Below are 21,238 nucleotides of genomic sequence, written 5' to 3' on the forward strand. Positions count from 1 at the left end.
GCCTCGTTAAAAACCTTACCAAAAAACTCACTTCGGGACAAAATCGGTTCAAAGGAAAAAGAGTACAACACGTGCTTTCATACCTAATAGTCACGTTCGCCCCTGACCGGGTACCTACATACGTTAGTCCGTAATGTAACTAAATTAAAAATGATTAAGTTCGTACCTTAGCAGTAGTACCGCTTTAAGTGTGCCATATTCTAGTTGTTAACTAGTTGTACATCGATTCCCGATTCGCGTTTATGCGAGCCTTTGCCAGTTATTCTGAGCGAACTGTCAAAACCATTCTTTCTCATCAAGCCCCAGCCACTAGGCCCTCGATCGCTTCTCTTCTCTTTCCTTGCGGGGTGACGTCCGGATCCATTTCCCCTTCGATCCGCGTTGTATGGTTGATATCGATCTCGGACCAATCTTGGCTCTTGATCAATGGTTCTCTTAGATTTATAATCGGTACTGATGGGGTAAACAGAACCAGAAGGGCCCCCGAGTTGGCTGTCCTCGACCCTAATCTTTGACTGGTACCTGTTGTGGACGTCTGCCCAGGTTACCGCTGGGTACTCCACCAAATTTTGTTTTAGCTGTTGAAAGGCCACGGAACTTCGGGGGTTGATCCCCTAAGTGAATGCCTGAATGGCCCAATCATCCGCAACTAGTGGTAGGTCCATCCGCTCAATCTGGAATCTTGACACGAACTCCCTGAGCATCTCGTTATCCCTTTGTTTGACCTTGAAAAGATCTGACTTTCTGGTCTCGGCCTTGATGGCCCCAGCATGGGCCTTTACAAAAGCATCTACAAGCATAGCAAACGAGTCAATAGAATTGGGAGGCAAGTTGTGATACCATATCATCGCTCCCTTAGACAAAGATTCCCCAAACTTTTTCAGCAGCACCGACTCGATCTCATCATCATCCAAATCGTTCCCTTTGGCCGCCCATGTATAGGAGGTCACATGCTCATTTGGATCTGTGGTCCCATTGTATTTGGGAATGTCGGGCATACGAAACCTCTTTGGGATCAGCTTTGGTGTCGCGCTCGAAGGAAAGAGCTTCTAGATAATTATTTTGGATTCTGGTCCCTTCAATATCAGGGATTCTCTCGGGATCTGATTAACCCTGGAGTTGTATGTTTCCATCTTCTTGTCGTTGGCCTCAATATTTTTCTCGCCTGATTCCACCCGTTTTGTCAACGCTTCGAGCATCTTCATTACCTCTGAAGTTACCCCGGCTTGGCTTCACCCGGTCTCTCGGTAATTTGTTCATCTCTTCGAGTGCTTTCCCTGTATTCTGCAGTTGTGCTATTGCCGCTTTTTGAGCCTGCAACATTTCGAAAATCAGTCGTAGGCTCACCCCAACACCTTACCTTCGGGTGCTTCTCGAGCTGTTGGTCGGGGTCCCCCGCAAACACTGTTTTCGGGATCAGTTGGCAAATTAATGTTGATGATCACCTGTGAGTTAGCATCGACCGGGTCGGCGCTAGGACACCGTTGGGATCGGCAAAAAGCACATCATTACTGGGCACCATATTATTATTTTTGCCATGATGGCCTGACTCAGCATTAACGTTCAAGTAAGCAGATTGAGAGTTAGACATTTTTAGGCTGACCTGGAATTAAGATTTCAAAGAACAAACGTAAAATATGGTGTGTAATGGAGATTCGTACCAAATCACCATTATTATCCTCAACCCCATGGTGGGCGCCAAACCATTTATCCCAAAAATGAGTAACAATTAAATTTGTACGTTGTTTAAAGGATACGTAGTTTAATTCAATATAAATAATTAAGAATAACAGATAGATAAAGTAAAGACAAAATAAACGATCAAACCAATTGCAATGCGATGACCAAGCTTGATCTTAGATTGATAAGTGGAATTCGTCCTCGATCGGACCCTCGGTGTAAGCTCGATCGTGAGTAAAGAAAAGAACAAATAGATACTGCCTTGAACGGTGGCTAGAAAACAAAAGTAAATTTTTTTATTGCTTTGAATTATGTGTTACAATATGCTAGACTAATAAAAAACTTTTCCTTTATATAGTAGGAGAATTTTAGTCCTAGTATAAGTCTAAAAAAGGTAAAAATCTTCTTTTTCGGTAATTGTTGATCCATAATCAATACTGAACGAGAATCGCGCCGTGATATCCGGTTGAGGCCTAATATTGCGCCCCTATCCATCGTGCATAACTGTCCACCGCGTCTCCTGAGGTTTAGGAGATATACTCGGTCCAGAGTCCGTTGTTGTACCATATCCGATGTTGGATATATGTTCATTCTTCCTGGGTCTCAATATGAGAGATTTTTTGCCTTGATTATAATCTCACGGATTTGTGCTCCCCCTTCGTTCTCTCATCAAAAAATCGGGGTGGACATTGCCCCCGATTTTACCCGTACACAAGACGAAAGTTTGAAAAGAAGATATTGGTTGGAGAAGGCAGCATTCAAGGAGCGGTCGCTACAAAAAATCTGTGCATTTATACTCAATTATTATGCAGCCATCAAGAGGGGTCTTTACTCATATTAAATAAGAGCTTGATTTGAGGATTCTGTCTCCCTGATTTTAGTTATAAACATAGGAATTTGAACTCATTGTAAGTACGAACAACTCTACGTAAAAAAGGCTAAACTTGCTCTTATTGTAATATTCTTTCTGATCTATACTTTGTTCTTGTTCTTGCTTCCGGAGTTGTTACTTTATATTTTTGGATCAAATTAATTCATGTGTATATAAATAACGTTACAAATTCAACTGTACCGTTTTACGGGTAAATAATAAAATTTCTCAATTGGTATTCTTAAATAAGAAATTTTAAAAAAGAAGGTTGGAGATGTTTTATGATGTTTCGTAAATGTTTGGACAATATCCGAGTTGAAATTAAGAAAAGAATTCTAAAGTTGAAATCGAGAAAAAGTTTATGGCAATTGAAGTTGTATTTAAACATGAACTTTACTTAAGAAGAATTTCGCAAAAGTTATAATATGTTAATGAAAACTAGTATTTCATCAAAATACATTGTCAGATCAGCATCTTAATATTGCACTTGAAGTTCAAATACTGAAATAGTGTTTGTGAGTTGATGTAGAGCCTTGACCAAGATACCAAAACTAAAAACGACCTACTGATAGAATAAGTTCTAAATCATGTCATTGACTTTTTTAAAATATATCTAGATAAATAAAACTAAAAAACTATCATTCTATCAAGCTACTAAATGGTTCAGATAAAATCATAGACAATGGTGACTGGTGAACTAAATACCCAAATTGAATTCGAAATAGTGAGAATTAGGAAAGAGAAATAGGCCAATGAACAGCAGGTGTAAATCGACTAATTAGCCCAACTAGGCAACTATAACATCCGCGTAGGTCAAAATTTACCTAATCATGCTATAATATAAACTTATTTACCATTTTTCTTTAGGTTCCTTAAACATTACATTCTCTATCTATATTTACTATTTATATAAAAAAAATCTTAATAAAGAGAGCATCCCTTAGAATTAGGATGTAACTGATATAAACCCCCTCCTCACGCCACTCCCCTCCCCATCTCACTCTAATGTATATCTGTTATACAAAGCCCTTTTTTTCATCACATTTTCAAAAAGATAAAATATTTCTTTCTCTTTCGTACAAATCAACCCAAATCTCTCCCTCTTCACACAAATCCATCGATATTATCTCTAAAATTGCAACAACAAAGAGTTCTCCAATGACAATCATTAAAAAAATTTAAAGCTTTGAATTCAATATTTGGATTTTACGAATTTGTGATTTATTTGGATTGTATGTTCTTGAAAACGATTGAGAATATATCTTAGAGTTTATATCTCAATTCTGAGGAAGATTGGTTAAGTTTATAGTTATTTTTAGGTAAAATTTTATATTGAATCTCGAAGAAGAAGAAGAAGAAGTTTCTGAGTTATATCACGGTTGTATGATAATTGTATCATAAATGTATCAGATTTATTTCATAATTGTATTGCAATTGTATCAAAGTTGTATTTGACTTGTATCTGATACATCAATACCTAAAACAATACATGATACAATACTAATACAATTTTAATATAATATTATATCAGAATTTAAGTTTCTAGTTGTTATTGAAACTTGAAGAAGATGAAGATCAGCATTGTATCACAATTTTTTAGAATTGTATCATGATTGTATCATTATTGTATTTGTATCATAATTGTTGCATAAATTATAGCACAAATGTATGATAATTGTATGTTAATTATATATGGCGACCAACAATTGTAAGTTTGTGACAAATTTTACATTTGAATTTTGTACGAGCCATTATCTTATTAGTAATAGTTTTGGTAGAGTTTAACGATTTTTAAATTGTTGAAGAAACTTTTAGCAACTGATTTTTTTTTTTTGTCATCGCATGACATTATATGCCGTGTGTATAGATTTCTAACTGCAAAGAAAAAGTTTTTTTTGTTGCTAATATGAAATTACTTTCCTAATATTATAAGGATAATATGAACATATAATATGTTGTATGACATTATATCCATTCAACCAAAACCATTCAACAATTGAAATAAAATTACCACCTTCTTGTTGAAGACATGCAACTATAGAAGAGAGAGAGAGAGAGAGAGAGAGAGAGAGAGAGAGAGAGAGAAGAGGAAATCTGCAAGATATTAGGACGCAGGAAATGAGAAGAAGTGAGAAAAAAAGGAAAGGATATAATTGAATTCCTTAATTTAAGGCATTAATAATGGAATAAGAGCCTTTTAAGGGGGAATGTATATAATTTGTAAGAAAAAAATTAGATACTTTTTGAAAACTACAAAACCTAGAGAAAATAAATTAATAAGTTCCTATTATAGTATATGTAGTAAAAACTCGTAAAAATAGCACGGGCTAGTCAGTTTTCGGACTGGTCATTCAAAAATAGCCAGAGTTTGTAAAGTCATTAAAAATAGCCACAATTTTGCTGCATCACGGAAAGGTCCAGCATAATATACTGGAGATCGGTGCACCTGTGTATGAACTTCCAGCATATTATGCTGGACCAGTATATTATAATGGAACTCCAGTATATTATGCTGGAAGTCCAATATACTTATGCTGGAACTCCAGTATATTATGCTGGAGTTCCAGTATACTTATGCTGGAACTCCAGAATAATCTACTAGAGTTCCAGTGTACTTATGCTGGAATTCCAGTATATTATGCTGGAGTATTTTTCGGATTTTGAACAATATTTTCGTTCAAATTTATCTTTACATAAAAAGTGGCTAAATTTCGATTACTTTTAAAATTATGACTATTTTTGAATGACCACTTGTAAATCTGGCTATTTTTGAATTTCTCCCGGAAAACTCCCCTAAATTTCCTCAAGCCCAAATAGACAAAAGATGATAGTCTATATACAAGCCCAACTCAGCTTCTCCCAGCAAAGAGTAAGAATCTAAAAAGGACTTTTAAGTTTTAACACATTTGTGTGTGAGTTCGTATCCAAATAGTCTTTTACCGTTTGATTTAAATACTTTATTCTCCTATTAACTACGTGAGAAGTTTAAAAAAATAGTTTCCTTTTCCTTTATAATTTTAGTTCTTTGGAACTTGAATTGCGTACGTTTTTTTTTTTTTTTGACAACGATCCTTCCGCAAGTTCACCTGATTATTATTACATAAGCTTTGATTTCATAGTCTAGAGAGATACAAAACCCTTGATGTCTGTCCAAAAGCCTTATAAGGTGGAAAAAAGGAATCATAACTTAATTTCTTTTGGCTAAAATGCATACTAGTTACAATAAAGGGTAGTTGACTTTAAACCGCGTATGGCAGCTGAAGAGTATCTTACTAAGTGAAAAAGACAATGTAAATGATCACACAATTACCTTGTATGTTACGCAAATTTTAAATGAGTTGTGTACCTTTTAACAAAGTAGTGTACAGCCTCCATATCTTGACAAAGTGGAATCATGACCACAGACATCATGGATTGAACTTCGTCAAGTCATTATTCCAGACAAGTCATTTTCTCAGCCATAGATTGTGCAATAAATTTGTGATCCCTCTCTTTTAAAGGAATAAGCATAATAGTACTTAACATATTACCAATAACCAACTGGAAAAAAAAAAATCACCGGATATATAGACTAGACCCGAGGAATCCTTGAAGCAACGGTAACGGTAAAGTAATTTATGTGTGGCCGACGGGTCATGAGTTAGAATGATGGAAGCAGTCACTAATATTTGCATTAGAATAGACTATATACATCACACATTTGGAGTACAGCTTATTCCCGAACTCTGCGAGAATGCGGGATGCTTGGTGTAGTACCGAATTGCCCATGCATGGATAGTCCAATAAATGAACTACATCTGTGTTTATTTTTTTTACATAAATTTTGATCACTTAATTTTCTAACTTTTCACAAAATGTTATATATAAATCAAAACAGGAAGTGGTATAACGTATTATATATTTCTAAAATAGTGGTAGTAATAGCTAACAAATTCCAGACAGAGCAACACACTCTAAAGTCTAAATATAATTGATAATCAATCAAACAAAAATAATAAGTAAAGTGAGTGTTCAACCGTAACATATAAAATAACGTAATTTAATTATTTAATATTGGCTCCCAGAGAAAATTAATTAAAGTTTGGGTATACACTAGTTGGGGTAAGATTTTTGTAGTAAATAACATATGGTAGGCGATGTTGAGAAAAAACCCTATTCTTAGGAAACACATGCTACTATACTAATTCCCTATGTATACTTTCTTGCTTAATATTTTATTAATGTCGGGTTTTTTTTCCAGCTAAGGTGACGGATCTATTGAAGATATATACTTGTAATATATACTCTAATACGTAATTCCTCTTACAAAGAAAAAGATACGTTATGTTTTATGGGTAGCATTAACACAAAAGAAGGAGGAGGTGCAAGTTGGGGTGAGGAAAGCAAATGAATCTTGGGATCTCTATCTGGATTGTCGAGTTGTACTCAAGTAAAGTGAAAAGCATGGAAAAAATAGGTCCCAGAATTTTCACTACGTGGAGTATACTTGCATTATTTGACATCCATAGTTCAGATCATGATCAGTTCTGCAAAAGTCTGGGCAGCGCTGTAATAAGCAAATGGAAAAAAGGCCAAATATACTCATGTACTTTAGAATATTGTCTATATTTAACCTCCGTTATACTATATATCTGTCCAAATTTACTCCTACCGTTATATTATCCGGCCAAAAAAAATTACCCCTACCATCAGCAAACTTTTAAAAATTATCCCTTGATCTGTTAGGTAATAAAAAATCTCCCAATTTCCTTTTATTTAAATCACTTGTTGTTCTTCTTGCTCCACTATTTTCAGAAATTACTATTGATGTACTAGACTATACAAATTATTCATGGATATTTTTAATTATCAATGCACATACTTCTCTTCTTGTGATAATGTGTTTGGAATTGGTTTAAAATTTATTTATTTATTAACCTTATACATATCGTAGAATTCAGTGAGTCTAAATATTGTGTATTATATGCAACTGCTCATCATGTATGTACATATATATTTGAATATATTTTGTTAATGTCTTGTTAGTGTAAAGTTCGATCGTCTAATTTAAGAGTGCACAATGCGTAGGCATTTGATTAAAATAAAGTTGAATTCGCAATGTAAATTTTCCAAGTAACTTCAATTTTCCACTAATACTTGCAAAGTCTCTATACATTTGGGCAACAAAATCATTAAAGTTGAGGTGTTGTAAATACTTTTAGAATTTAGACAGGGTACCTAATTAAGATTCTTCAATTTACTAGACTTTCTTTGCAAACTGTTGTATTATTTTAATATTTCTTTCTCTTACTTTTTTTCTATTAAAAAGCAGGTATATGCCAATTATTTCGAAAATAATGAATCAAGAAGAAGAATAAATGACTTAATTAAAATGATTTGGGAGATTTTGGGTCACCTGACGGACTAAGGGTTAATTTTTAAAAGTTTACTAATGGTAAGGGTAAATTTGGTCAGATAGTATAATGGTAGGATAAATTTGATCAGATAATATAACGGATGTTAAATGTAGACAATATAGAAAGGTATATTTGGCCCTTCTTCCTAAACAAAATGATAACAACAAGAACTCAGGTATTGTGACAATTTGCTTACAAACTAACCTCCCGAGGGATATGATAACCCAGCCGTGGTCAACGCAGGACCAATTTATTGTGACAATTTGCTTTTTAAGTGATTTATGTTTGCAACTATAGTAATTAATGTCTAAGACTTTATTTTCTGTTCTAAATTAATACCTATGTTGTAGTATTTTCAAATGATGTGGGCGTAGTACATATAAGTAGTTTTTAAAAAGAATATTATCTAAAAAAAAATAATTGGAGCTGTTATCTTTTTGACTTTCACATTATACGTACAAGAAAAGCAGTCAAGATCTAGCTTTATTTTCTCCTTTTTTCCTTTAATTTGTTAGTGCTCGACCTTGTGCATATGCTAAATCCTGCTCCCCAGTAAAGTGCAAAATTCCGTTCACATAAATATAACCTAAGAGTACAAATATCTCAAGACTTAGGGTGTGTTTGGTACGAAGGAAAATATTTTTCGAAAAATATTTTTTAATTTTTATATGTTTGGTTGGCTTAAATATTTTGGAAAATATTTTTTTCACCTGCCAAGAGAATGAAAATATTTTTCAAAACTCTTTTCCAACTTTCCCCTCCATTCCCCATCCCCACTAATCCACTCTCACACCCCCACCCCAATTCCACCCACCTCTCCCTAAAAAGTATTTTCTTTTATTGCAACAAAAATAATATTTTCTTTTCGTAATGCAGAAAAAGCAGTTTCTTTCATTTCAACAAAATGAGTACTTTATTTTCATGTTGTAGTAGTACTTTTTTTTTCAACAAAAAAAGAGTATTTATTTTATTTATTGAGCACGAATTTCAATGTTGTTTTTGCGTAAAAAAGTAAAGCAACACATTAATTTCTTTGGGTTTGTGTAAATTTTTAGAATAGACCAACGAAAACAGGGTGGCCCCGGTACTAGACTTTGAAGTCTTACGGTATGCCCACTGGACTTCGGAAAAAATTTTCTTCCATTTTCCTTTTGCGTCGGTCAATCTCTTCTTAAGGTTTTTTAGTATGGTCTAGTTTGTAGACTCCGCCTGCCCGTTCCCATTAGGGTGATAGAGTGTTGACAGGATCCTTTTGATCTTATGGTCCTCGAAAAATTTGCTTACCCTACTGCCGATGAACTACTTCCCGTTGTTACATACGATCTCGGACGGTATTCCAAACTGACATATTATGCGGTCCTAAATAAAATCAATGACTTCTTTTTCTCTGACTTTATCGAATGCCTAAGCTTCGACCCATTTAGAAAAATAGTCAGTCATAAATAATATAAAATGAGCCTTACCGGGTGCCCATGGCTGGGGACCGACGATGTTCATTCCCCATTTCATGAATGGCCAGGGTGACAAGACCGAATGCAGTAACTCCCCGGGCTGATGAATCTTCGGTGTGTGCCTATGACAGCCGTCGCATTTCTGTATGAACTCCTTCGCATCTTTCTCCATGTCGATTCAATAATAGTCGGCTCTGATTATCTTATGAACCAACGATTCGGCCCCCGAGTGGTTCTCGCAAGTGCCTTCGTGAACTTCCCTCAAAACGTATTCAGTATCTCCCGGTCCCAGACATATGGTGAGTGGGCCATCGAACGTTCTTCTGAACATGGTGTTATCTTTGGATAGGCTGAACTCGGCCGCCTTCGTGCACAGAGCTCTCGATTCTTTAGGATCCGAGGGCAGCTTTCCTGCCTTCAGGTAATCTATATATTTGTTTCTCCAGTCCTAAGTTAAGCTTGTCAAGTTTATCTCAGTGCGGCCTTTTTCCACTACCGATTTCATGAGTTGTATGACCGTTCCCGAGCTGAATTCATCGTCATCAACCGATGACCCCAAGTTAGCTAGAGCATCAACTTCATTGTTTTGCTATCAATATATATGTTGCAGGGTCCACTCCTTGTATCGATGTAGTGTTACCTGTAGCTTATCCAAGTATCTTCGCATTCATTCCTCTTTCACTTCGAATGTCCCATTGACTTGATTCACCACAAGAAGGGAATCGCATTTAACTTCGATCACCTCGACCTCCAGGCTTTTAGTCAGTTCAAGACCTGCAATCATGGCCTCATACTCGGCCTCATTGTTAGTCAATTTCACAGTCCTAATAGATTGCCTAATTATGTTACCCGTGGGCGGCTTCATCACGATGCCGAGTCCGGACCCTTTTACGTTCGAAGCACCATCCGTAAAGAGGGTCCAGATCCTCGAGGAAGTCCTCGAGGTTAACAACAATTCCTTTTCAACTTCGGGTATTAAGGCCGGCATGAAATTGGCCATGAAGTCTGCCAAAATTTGAAATTTGATTGCGGTTCGGGGTCGGTATTCAATATCGTACCCACTAATTTCCACGGCCTATTTGGCCAATCATCCCGAGAGCTCGGGTTTGTGTATTATGTTCCTTAATGGGTAAGTGGTCACGACACATATGTGATGGCATTGAAAATATGGCTTTAACTTCCTGGAGGCGCTTAGCAAAGCGAGCGCCAATTTCTCTAAGTGAGGATACCTCGTTTCAGCCTCGCCTAGAGTCCTGCTAACATATTATAGGGAATTGCGTACCTTCTTCTTCCCGGACTAAGAATCCACTCACCGCTATCTCAGATACCGCTAAGTATAGGTACAACTGCTCGTCTGCTTTCGGAGTATGAAGTAAAGGCGGACTCAAAAAGTACCGTTTGAGCTCTTCCAAAGCTTTTTGGCATTCCGGAGTCCACGAGAAGTTGTTCTTCTTCTTCAATAATGAGAAGAACTTATGGATTTTATCGGAGGACCTTGCAATGAATCGACCCAGGGTAGCTATGTGCCCGGTTAGTCTTTGAACGGCCTTGACATTCTCCACTACGATAATGTCTTCTATGGCCTTGATTTTTTCGGGATTGATCTCGATTCTCCGGTTGGACACCACGAATCTGAGGAACTTCCCGGACTCGACTACAAATGCGCATTTCTTCGGGTTCAGCTTCATATTGTACTTCTTCAGTATGTTGAAGGTTTCCTGCAAATATTTCAAATGGTCTTCTAATCGTAGGGACTTAATTAACATGTCGTCAATGTAAACCTCCATTGATTTTCCTATTTGCTCTTCAAACATCCAATTTACTATGCGTTAGTAAGTGGCACCAACATTTTTTTAGTTCGAATGACATTACGTTATAACAATAGGTGTCATATTTAGTAATGAAGGAAGTTTTTTCCTTTGTCGCCCGGATCCATCCGGATCTAGTTGTACCCGGAATAGGCGTCGAGAAAGCTAAGTATCTCGTGGCCGTCCATCACATCGATCATGACATATTAGGCAAAGGAAAAGAGTCCTTAGGGCATGACTTGTTCAAGTCTTTATAGTCTACACACATTCTTAATTTATTTCCTTTTTTAGGCACTACCACTACGTTTGCTAACCAGTCCGAGTACTTAACTTCCCGAATGGAACCTATTTTAAGAAGTTTAGATACCTCGTCTTTGATGAATGCGTGCTTGACTTCGAACTGAAGCCTCCTCTTCTGTTTAACTGGGTGAAACCTCGGATCTAAGCTCAACTTGTGATTAGTTATTCCCGGCGGGATCCCTGTCATGTCAAGATGGGACCAAGCAAAGCAATCCATGTTAGCTATAAGAAATTCAATGAGTTTTTTCCTAAGCTCGAGCGTAAGACCCATGCCTAGGTATACCTTCCGATCGGGCAGGTGCTCAATCAATATGACTTGCTCCAGCTCCTCAACCGTAGACTTGGTGTCATCGGAATCGCCAGGGGCTATGAAAGACCTGGGGACTCCGTAATCGTCTTCCTCGCACGTCCCCTGCTTTTCTGGTTCGGTCGGGGCCGGTATCAATGATTGTTATTTGGTTTCTTCCTTGGTGACCGAACTCAGGTTCTTCGACGTTGAGAATGTAGATATTGGGACCACCTCATCGACCGCGAACATCTCTTTTGCAGCCGGTTGCTCTACGTAAACCATTTTGATTCCTCCCGGTATGGGGAATTTCAACTCCCGATGTAGCCTCGAGGGTACTACCCTCATGTTGTAAATCCAAGGCCTCCCGAATAGAGCGTTGTATCTCATATCTCCTTCGATCACATAGAACTTTGTTTCCTGAACGGTTCTGGTGGTGTTTACCGGTAGGGTTATCTCCCCTTTAGTCGTCTCACATGCCATGTTAAACCTGTTTAGAACTCGGACTATATGCACAATTTGGTCTTGTAGACCCAGTTGTTCCACAACCCTCGATCTGATGATATTGGCCGAGCTACCTGGATCAATTAACACACGCTTAACTCGAGATTTATTTATGAGTACAGATATTACCAGTGCATCATTGTGTGGTGACACGATACCTTCATCATCCTCATTATTGAAAGATACAGTTCCCTCTGGTACAAAATCTCGAGTCCGTTTTTCTCTTGTAATTGACACTTTAGTGAGATTTAACATCGGCACCTAAGGGATGTCAATCCTTCCAATGATCATGTTAATGACATGCTGAGGTTCCTCTTGTTAGATCGGCTTGTTAGAGTCCTTGTTCCTGAAGTGATTTTTGGCTCGATCACTCAGAAACTCTCGGAGGTATCCGTTGTTGAATAACTGGGATACTTCCACTCTCAGTTGTCGACAATCTTCGGTTCTGTGGCTGTGAGTGCCATGATAGTTACACATTAGGTTGGGGTCCCTTTGAGCAGGATCGAATTGCAACGGTTGAGGCCACTTAGTATCTTTGATGCGTCCGATGGCTGATACGATGGCGACAACGTCGACGTTGAAGTTATACTCTGATAACTTTCGTGCTTCCTTAGACCCGATGGGTCTATCAAAACCGCTTTTGCTCATGAGTCCCCAGCCATTCTGACCTCTGTCGCTCCTTCTTTCACTTCTCACAGTGTTGCGTCCGTACCCATTACCTCTTTGGTCTCTATTGTATGGTTGATACCGGTCTTTATTCAATCTTGGTTCATAATAAATGTCTCTTTTGGATCTGTCACCAGCTCTGACGGTATAAACGGACCCGGAAGGGCCCCCGAGGTGGTCGTCTTCGACCCTGATTTTTGATTGATACCATTTATGGACGTCGGCCCAAGTAACTGCCGGGTATTCTATAAGATTTTGCTTCAACTGCTGTGAAGCCAATGAGCTTCGGGGATTGAGTCCTTGGGTGAAGGCCTGAGCTTCGGGGATTGAGTCCATCCGTTCCATTTGAAATCTCGATACGAATTCCTTGAGCATCTCGTTATCTCATTGCTTTACCTTGAAAAGGTCTAATTTCCTGGGCTCGACCTTGATGGCCCCGGCGTGCGCTTTTACAAAGGCATCTGCAAGCATAGCAAACCAGTCAATAGAATTAGTGGGTAAGTTGTGAATTGTGATACCATATCATAACTCCTTTCGACAAGGTCTCTCTGAACTTTTTCAGCAGAACGGATACGATTTCATCATCTTCCAAGTCATTTCCTTTGATGGAGCACGTATATGAGGTCACATGTTCGTTGGGATCGGTGGTCCCGTTAAACTTCGAATTTTTGGGGATACGAAACTTCTTTGGGATCGGATTCGGAGCTGCGCTTGGAGGGAAAGGTTTTTGAATAATTTTTTTTGGAATCTAGGCCCTTTAGTATCGATGGTGCTCCAGGGATTTGGTCAACCCTGGAGTTATAGGTCTCCACTTTTTTATCGTTTGCTTCGATTTTATTTTCTCCCGATTCCAAAGTTTTGTCGGTTTCTCAAGCATCTTTATGATCTCGGGATTAGTCTCGGGTTCTGCTTCATCCGGCCTGTCTGTGGCCGGTTCATTTCTGTGGACATTTTTTTGGGACAGTTCGGGCTCAACTCTACTGAGGGCTTGACTTTGGTTCTGCAACTTGGCTATCGCTTCCTGTTGAGCTTGTAACATTTTGAAGATCACGCGCAAGTTGATCCCGTCACCTTCGTTGTCGTGTGTACTCCGGGCAATCGACCGGGCTCCCCCACGAATGCTGTTTTTGGGGTCAGTAGGCAAGTTTGCTTCGATAACCACGTGTGAGTTAGCATCGATCGGATCGACGACTGGGACTCCATTGGGGTCAGGAGGAGGCACCTCGTTGCTGGGTAACGCGTTGTTGTTTTCCCCATGGTAGCATGACTCAACATCCACATCCAAATGGGCAGATTAGGAGTTCAACATTTTTAATCCGACCTGAAATTAAAAGCTCAAAGAACAAGTGTAAAATAAAGTGTGTTATGGAAATTTGTAACAAATTGCCACTATTACCCTTAGTCCCACAGTGGGCGCCAAACTGTTTACCCTAAAAAAAATGGATAACAATTAAATTTGTAAGTGGTTTTAAGGGTACGTGGGTTAATTCAATACAAACGATAAATAACACTAGATTAAACAGATAAAGAATGTAATAAATTATCAAACCAATCAAGAGGAGTGATCCCGGACTTAGTAACAACTTAATGAAATGTTTGCCTTCGATCACGTGCTCACGTTACTGGTGATTTGATGAACAAAAATAAGAACTTTGAATAACGGAGAAAATAAGAGTATATTGCCTTGATGTGCGTGTTACAATGTCCCTAATGAATAATGAGACCCTCTTTATATAGTAAGGTAATTTTACCCTAAGTACAATTCCATAAAAGGTAAAAATCTTCTATTTAACTAATCACCGGTTCTCTGCCGATACGTGCTGAGATTCACGTTGTGACATTCGGCTGGTCACGGATATCACGATCTTTTGTTGGTCGTGCTCGATTATCTTGTAATGCTCTCTGAGGCCTTTGGGACTCGAACTTGGGGGTCATGGTCCCGATACACCCGAGGTCAGGCGTTTGCCCGGATTCCAGTTCGAGGGGCTCTTTGCTTCGACTCCGTATCCTTACCGTCACGTCTCTCACTCCGTTTACTTCGTTGAAAATCGAGGCGTCCCATGAGTTCGGTTCGTCCGTATGCAGTTGTGCCCATCATATTCTCATCTTCCGTTCATAAAATTCGAAGATAATGCTTGTAATTATTTGTCGAATCATTCTCATTAATTGGTAAGAGAAGAAGAAAAAGTCATTTACCTTAAACAGCCCCACTAAGTTGGATTTGCATCTCATTATTTTTATTTCAACAATAGGCATGATGTAAAAGCTCTCTATCCATAAGTGGACTAACAATAGTCTCATATTTCCACTTTCTTCGGCTTTTTACGTCATGTTTGTCCACAAAATCTATAGTATGTAACTAATGGTATTTTTTAAGGTAATTTATTTATTATTGAAGAACAACCAGCATCTTTCCAGTTACCTTTAGTTTTTAAGTGCCATCGTTTCTGCTGTAAAGCTTTCAAAAAGAAAGCTACTATAAGGGTAGGCCCTCCAAATTATTTTCTTGACCATCTCTTTGTGTTCCTGAATCTACAAAGATTTAGTATCCCTTCCTTTTCCTCATTTTGCATGTTCATATATATATATATATATTGTTTTTTCTTTTCTTTTAATCTTTTAGTTACATGTCTTTTGTTATGTTCTATACTTCTATATCCTATAATTCCAGCATTGTGGGCATGCATTTATGATTTTATTAATAAGTTTAAGTTCGTACACTAATAATGTATAAATATTTTTACACAATCAGGTAACATTGATCTACAATAACAACTTTTTTACATAAGTCTCATATGATAACATGGAAAATAGAGTAATAATATGATATAACGAGTTAAATTATAATGATAGTATAAAATTAATTATATCTTAAGTGTACCAAACCTAAATCCTTTATCGAATTCTTCTTTTATGCAATAACTTTTATTTCCACTTTCACGATTTTTATGAGGGGAATTTGTTTCATTTCTGGATTAGAAGTCTAATTTTATGTCATTTCAAGGTAAAAAAAGAAACACTTCGAACCATGTGACAAGATTGAGAATATAACAAAAGAGAAGAACGATATATGTAAGAGCCTTACCGAAATTATAATTTGGTCATGACTAAAGATAACCGTCCAACTTTATCCATGTCCGCAGAAATAATATTCAATATCTAAGGTGTGTTTGGTACGAAGAAAAATGTTTTTCATCCAAAATATTTTTCATTCAAAATATTTTCAGGTAAAATGAGTGATTTTATCACTTATTTTTACTTGTTTGGTTGATGAGTGAAAATCTTTTTCCGAAAAATATTTTCTAGCATTTGGTTAGAGAGTACAAAATATTTTTTTAAAAAATAATTTATTGTGCTACACTCCTCACCCCTTCCCCCAAGTCCCGATGTTTCTTGTGCTCTCCCCCCAAATACCCAACATTTTCATGACTTTATTTTATGCCGAAGCGCTAATACCGGTCGAGGTAGGAGAACCAAGTTATAGGTTCCGATATACGACCGAAGAGTCAAACGGTGAGGCCATGAGCACGAGCCTAGAACTATTGGATGAAAGGCGCGAAGCCGCCCTCGTCCGGTTGGCCGCCCAGAAACAACGGATCGAAAGGTATTACAATCGGAGAGCCAATCTCCGACACTTCAATACTGGGAACTTGGTGTTAAGAAAGGTGACACTGAATACCCGGAACCCGAACAAAGGAAAACTGGAACCGAATTGGGAAGGTCCATATCGAATTATCGAGATTACCGGTAAAGGTTCATACAAATTCGAAGCGGGGAACGGTGAGTAGCTACCGAATAACTCGAACATAACCCACCTAAAACGATACTACTGCTAAGGTATGACCACATTCATTCTTTTTTATAATTACATATATTGTGAATTGGACTAACACTTGCAGGCAACAGCCAAAGGAAGGTGTAGTTGTTAGGCCTAAAAGCACACGTTGCACTCTTTTTTCCTTGAACCGATTTTGTCGCAAATAGGTTTTCCGGCAAGGTTTTTAACGAGGCAACAGTGGGTCGTGCTCACTTAGAATCAAAGGCCGGTTATGAACCGGAGTCGATGGTCACATCAACAGTATCCGATCCCGCTTAACGATCGACCTTGAATACTGGGGGCCATCATCGTCGGATAATTATTCTATCAAGGAAGGAAATTTTGTGCTTAAAAAGTCTGGGCTCGGTGAATAGGATTTAATGTAAGGGCCAAACAGTCAAATGAATCGTGCCCGCATAGATCACCTAAGCCATAACACGAAGCTTGTACACACTTACAATCTTGTATATTACGCACAAGAATGAAAGAAAGTTTCTACCTTGCAGATACATATTTTGTCCTTTAAGACTATTACATTTTGTTCCTTAAGGATATCGATCCCAAATGCTGCCTCTATCCAGATCCATTAGACCATCCCCACTCGGGGACTGTCGTCCAAGGCAAGCTCGAACGGCTCGGGTTATCGAAACCCGAGGGTACAAAGCCTATTAGGCAGTACCTGAACTTAAAAGGCTACGGCCACCCCCACTCAGGGACTGTCATCCAAGGCAAGCTCGGACGGCTCGAGTTATCGAAGCCCGGAGGTACAAAGCCTATTAGATAGTACCTGAACTTAAAAGGCTACGGACACTCTAAAAATGGCTCTGAGATGTCGGAAACCCATAATCAAAACATAAGGCTTTCAAAATTCCAAACTGACTCAAAGGTTACCCTCGGCAAAATTAAAGTCTAAACAATCTGAACAATACTTTTGGGAAAAGCTTCAGGTCATATCGAGCTTCCACAAGTTTCAAACGAAACCTACATTAAAAAAGTCTCGTTCGGACCTCCGAACAAATAACTTATTACTGCATTTTATCCCGTGCAAAGGAATTTAAAATCTTTACAATTGTAAAAAGAATGTTAAAGGTAATAAACTTGGAAATTGCCAAGAGGAAAAAGAACCTTGTATATACACATCCTAAAATGTCTTTACAACGGCCAATGAAAACGGCCTTAACAAAATAAAAATACAAAATGCAAAACAAAGGCAAAAATTCCTAAGGCACATATGCCTGATCTCCACTAGAACCCGCCTCATCATCAGAGTCGCCGGGGTCTTCTCCATCTTCGGGTTCACCGGAGCCCTCAGAGCCTTCTTCGCCCTCAGGCTCGGCCAGCTTCTTGGCATCTACCTTGAGCCTCTTCGCTTCTTCGATCTCATGCCGACAGGTCGAAACTTCGGGCATGAATCTCCTCGAGGGTCTACCTTCGAGACATCCACTTTTGCCTCAACATCAGCCCTGTAATGGGCCATCATCTCTTCAGCATCGGCCCTGGATATTTTCGACTCAGACCTCATTATTTCGAGCTCCTTTCCAAGGGCATCCTGTTCAGCAATGGCCGAGCCCAGTTGATCTTGGAGGTCCTCGATTCGCTGAGCCCGTGTATCGGCCTTCTCTTTTGCCACTCGGAGTTGGACCTCTACTAATGTCAACTGCTCCCGGGCGGTCTCCTTCTCCGAAGCTAGTCGGTCCATTTTTCCCTTCCAAACATCGGCCAAGGCCTGAATATCGTTCATTTCAGCCTGGAGCTGGTTGATCCGATCAATCTCCTATTGGACCTGCGAGGTTTGGTCGTTAGTCGCCATGGCTAAGTCATCCTTGCTAACTTCAAAAATCTTTACATGTTCACCAAGTCGGCATGCTCCTTCTGAGCCGCCTCCAACTCGGCCCGAAGACTCTTAACGACACCCTCGTGTTGCTCGTTGAGAAGCTTATACGTGTTGCTCTTCTATGCAAGCTCCCTGGCCTGAGCCTCGAACTGGTTAACCTCGGCCCGATACCATAGGAAACTTTCATGATGGAGTATCGAAGCCTGCAAAAAGATAAAAAAGAGAAGACATGAGAAATATCAGAAGATGGAAGAACGTAACGATGCCTTACCCGATAGAGCGCCTGCTGCGCTTCGTTAAACAAGCACGACACATCCATATCACTCATTTTTGCCTAGTCTCCTTCGATTACCAGGCACCGGAGGTAGCTCGCCACTCCAACGGGGGCAGAAAGAACTCGGGTATCCTCTGGGACGGTGATGATTATTGACCTTTTACGGCCAGGATCCATGCTCGGGGCGGAGAACTGGTTGATCAACTTTGGGCTGAAATTCAGCCTGTCGGTTTCTGAAGACGGTTGTTCCTTGGCACATTCAGGTTGCCCAACCCGGTGAAATCTTCCAAAGCGGCTGAGTCTACACACTCAAAAAAAGAACGAAGGGAATCGTCCGAACCATAAGCCCCTTCATTGGATCGCTCCTTCGCCGTTCGATCCTCTTCGAGCATGGACTCGGTATAAGAAGGTGACCCTGAAATATATATTACACCGGGTGCCTCCTTCGGGGCATGACCGACATCCCGGGATGACTCGGCTACAGTCTCCTCATCGGCCTCCCTAATCTGTGGAAGAACGGCCTCCTGAATCTCCCGTTCAACAGCCACCCGCCCTTCGGGGGAGATCGATTTACGGGCCACAAAAATATCATCCTCCTCGGGCTCATTCCTGAGATGATAAAGTGAGTTCGAGTTGGGTGCTTGAGAGCCATAACTCTCCTTTGGCTTGCGGGCCAACCTTCTCCTTGGCTTCTTCTTCTCCGAGCTCGGGGAACTCGGAGCCTTTATTTTCTTCTTCTCTCTTGCAGCAGCCTCGAGCTGTCCCGAGGCGTAGGGATCAACAGACAAGTCCTCATCCCCTACTAGAGGCCTAAGCTCAATGGTCTTAGGTAGGCCTACGAAAAGAACATGAAGGAAATGAGAATGTGATGCTAAAAGGGGAGCCTAATGTTACTTATTCGGAAAAGAGATCTTACCGTGAGAACGAGCCTCCCAACGGTCCTTCGAGAGATCGCGCCATGAGCGCTCTAAGTAAGGCATCTGCGAACTAATACCCTCGATCCACTCCTTGAGCTGAGGAATGACGTTTAGGGCTCGAGCAACAGTTGCACCACCGCAAAGACTGGTAAGAAAAAAAGGAGATGAACGTAAAATCAACATTTAAAGGAGAGTTGTGCTTACGTGATACATTCCACTTCTAGGGAATGGCCTAAATTCGGCTGGGATCAAGTCTGAGGTCCTCACCTGGACGAAGCGTACCTGCCAGCCCCGATCCCGGTCCTCATCGATACTTGAGAATGGGGCTTTGCTAGCTCAGCATACGAGCTTTATCAGCCCCCTCGAAAGATTTGGGGACTATATATGCGAAGTAAATGATCGATGGTGAATCGACATGAGTCGATTTTGTTCACGAAGTATCGAATGAGGATTACGATCCTCCACAGTCCACAGCGATGGGTGGATCTGACCGAGCTATGCTTCATACCTCCTACAAAAGTCCAGAATGACCGGATCCACCAGGCCCAGTGTGAAGGGATAAGTGTAAGCACTCAGATATCCCTACACATGGGTAGTAATGGTTTCCTTGGGCCCGGGGATTACTATGCCCTTATCCGCCCAGCCGCAGTCCTTTCGAACCACAGGAAGGACTTCTTTGGTGATGGAGCAAATATACCTAGATACCGCCTCGCATCGGCCTTGCACCGACGAGGGCTTTTCAACCTTAAAATCATCTGTGATCGAGCACCCCCTCCCCCGGGGACAAACATTTTCAAGGGAGGCTCGGGAGTCGGTTCATTGGTAGCCATGCCCGGAGTGGTTCTCTCGAGGATGACCATATCGGGAGTGGTCCCCTCGGCTTCGATGGTTGGCTGTGAAGAAGAAAAAGTAACTTTTTGAGGAACGGTTTTGGAAGTTTATGCCATTACTATCTGGAAAAAGTCTGAAAAATATGAAGAAAGGTTGGAGATGAAAGGTAAAAGCTTTGCTGAGAAAATCAAGTGCGCTGGTTTGGGTAGAAAATAAGTAAAAGCTTGCAAATTACTGAGAGATCTTGAAGAACGGAGGTAAAAAAGTTGGAGTACGAAGAAAGGCAGTAATATCCTGAAGATTCGAAGGTCAAAGCTTGGTCAAAAGGTAAAAAAATGAACGAATGAGGGAGTATTTATAGAGGCTTCGCGTCGTTTCACATCCAGGGATGGTCTGCCGATGGCTGACACGCGTTTGAAGTCATTATGGCATGACTGACGGACGTTCCGAATTCTTTGTCATTTCTGTCACGGCGTGTCAATAAGGGATCAAAGTGCACATGTCATTTCTCGACGTTTTCGTAAACTTACTCTCCGAGAAACGAGGGGACTATATATATATATATATATATATATATATATATATATATATATGCGGGCGAAA

The 21,238-nt window shown here is 39.7% G+C and overlaps 1 protein-coding gene across 1 annotated transcript; it reads right to left on the reverse strand.

Moving 5' to 3' along the window:
* Nucleotides 1-614: 614 nt before the first annotated feature.
* Nucleotides 615-998, reverse strand: LOC138895351 (uncharacterized). The gene has a single exon (XM_070180031.1). It carries the CDS (start codon nucleotides 996-998, stop codon nucleotides 615-617), a length of 384 nt encoding a protein of 127 aa, XP_070036132.1.
* Nucleotides 999-21,238: the final 20,240 nt, after the last annotated feature.

Source organism: Nicotiana tomentosiformis, chromosome 7 (assembly GCF_000390325.3).
Source record: "Nicotiana tomentosiformis chromosome 7, ASM39032v3, whole genome shotgun sequence".
Lineage (NCBI taxonomy): Eukaryota > Viridiplantae > Streptophyta > Magnoliopsida > Solanales > Solanaceae > Nicotiana > Nicotiana tomentosiformis.

What these genes read in the sequence shown, in the direction of transcription:
- LOC138895351 (XM_070180031.1), bottom strand. Translation starts at nt 998, where the DNA reads ATGCCCGACATTCCCAAATACAATGGGACCACAGATCCAAATGAGCAT.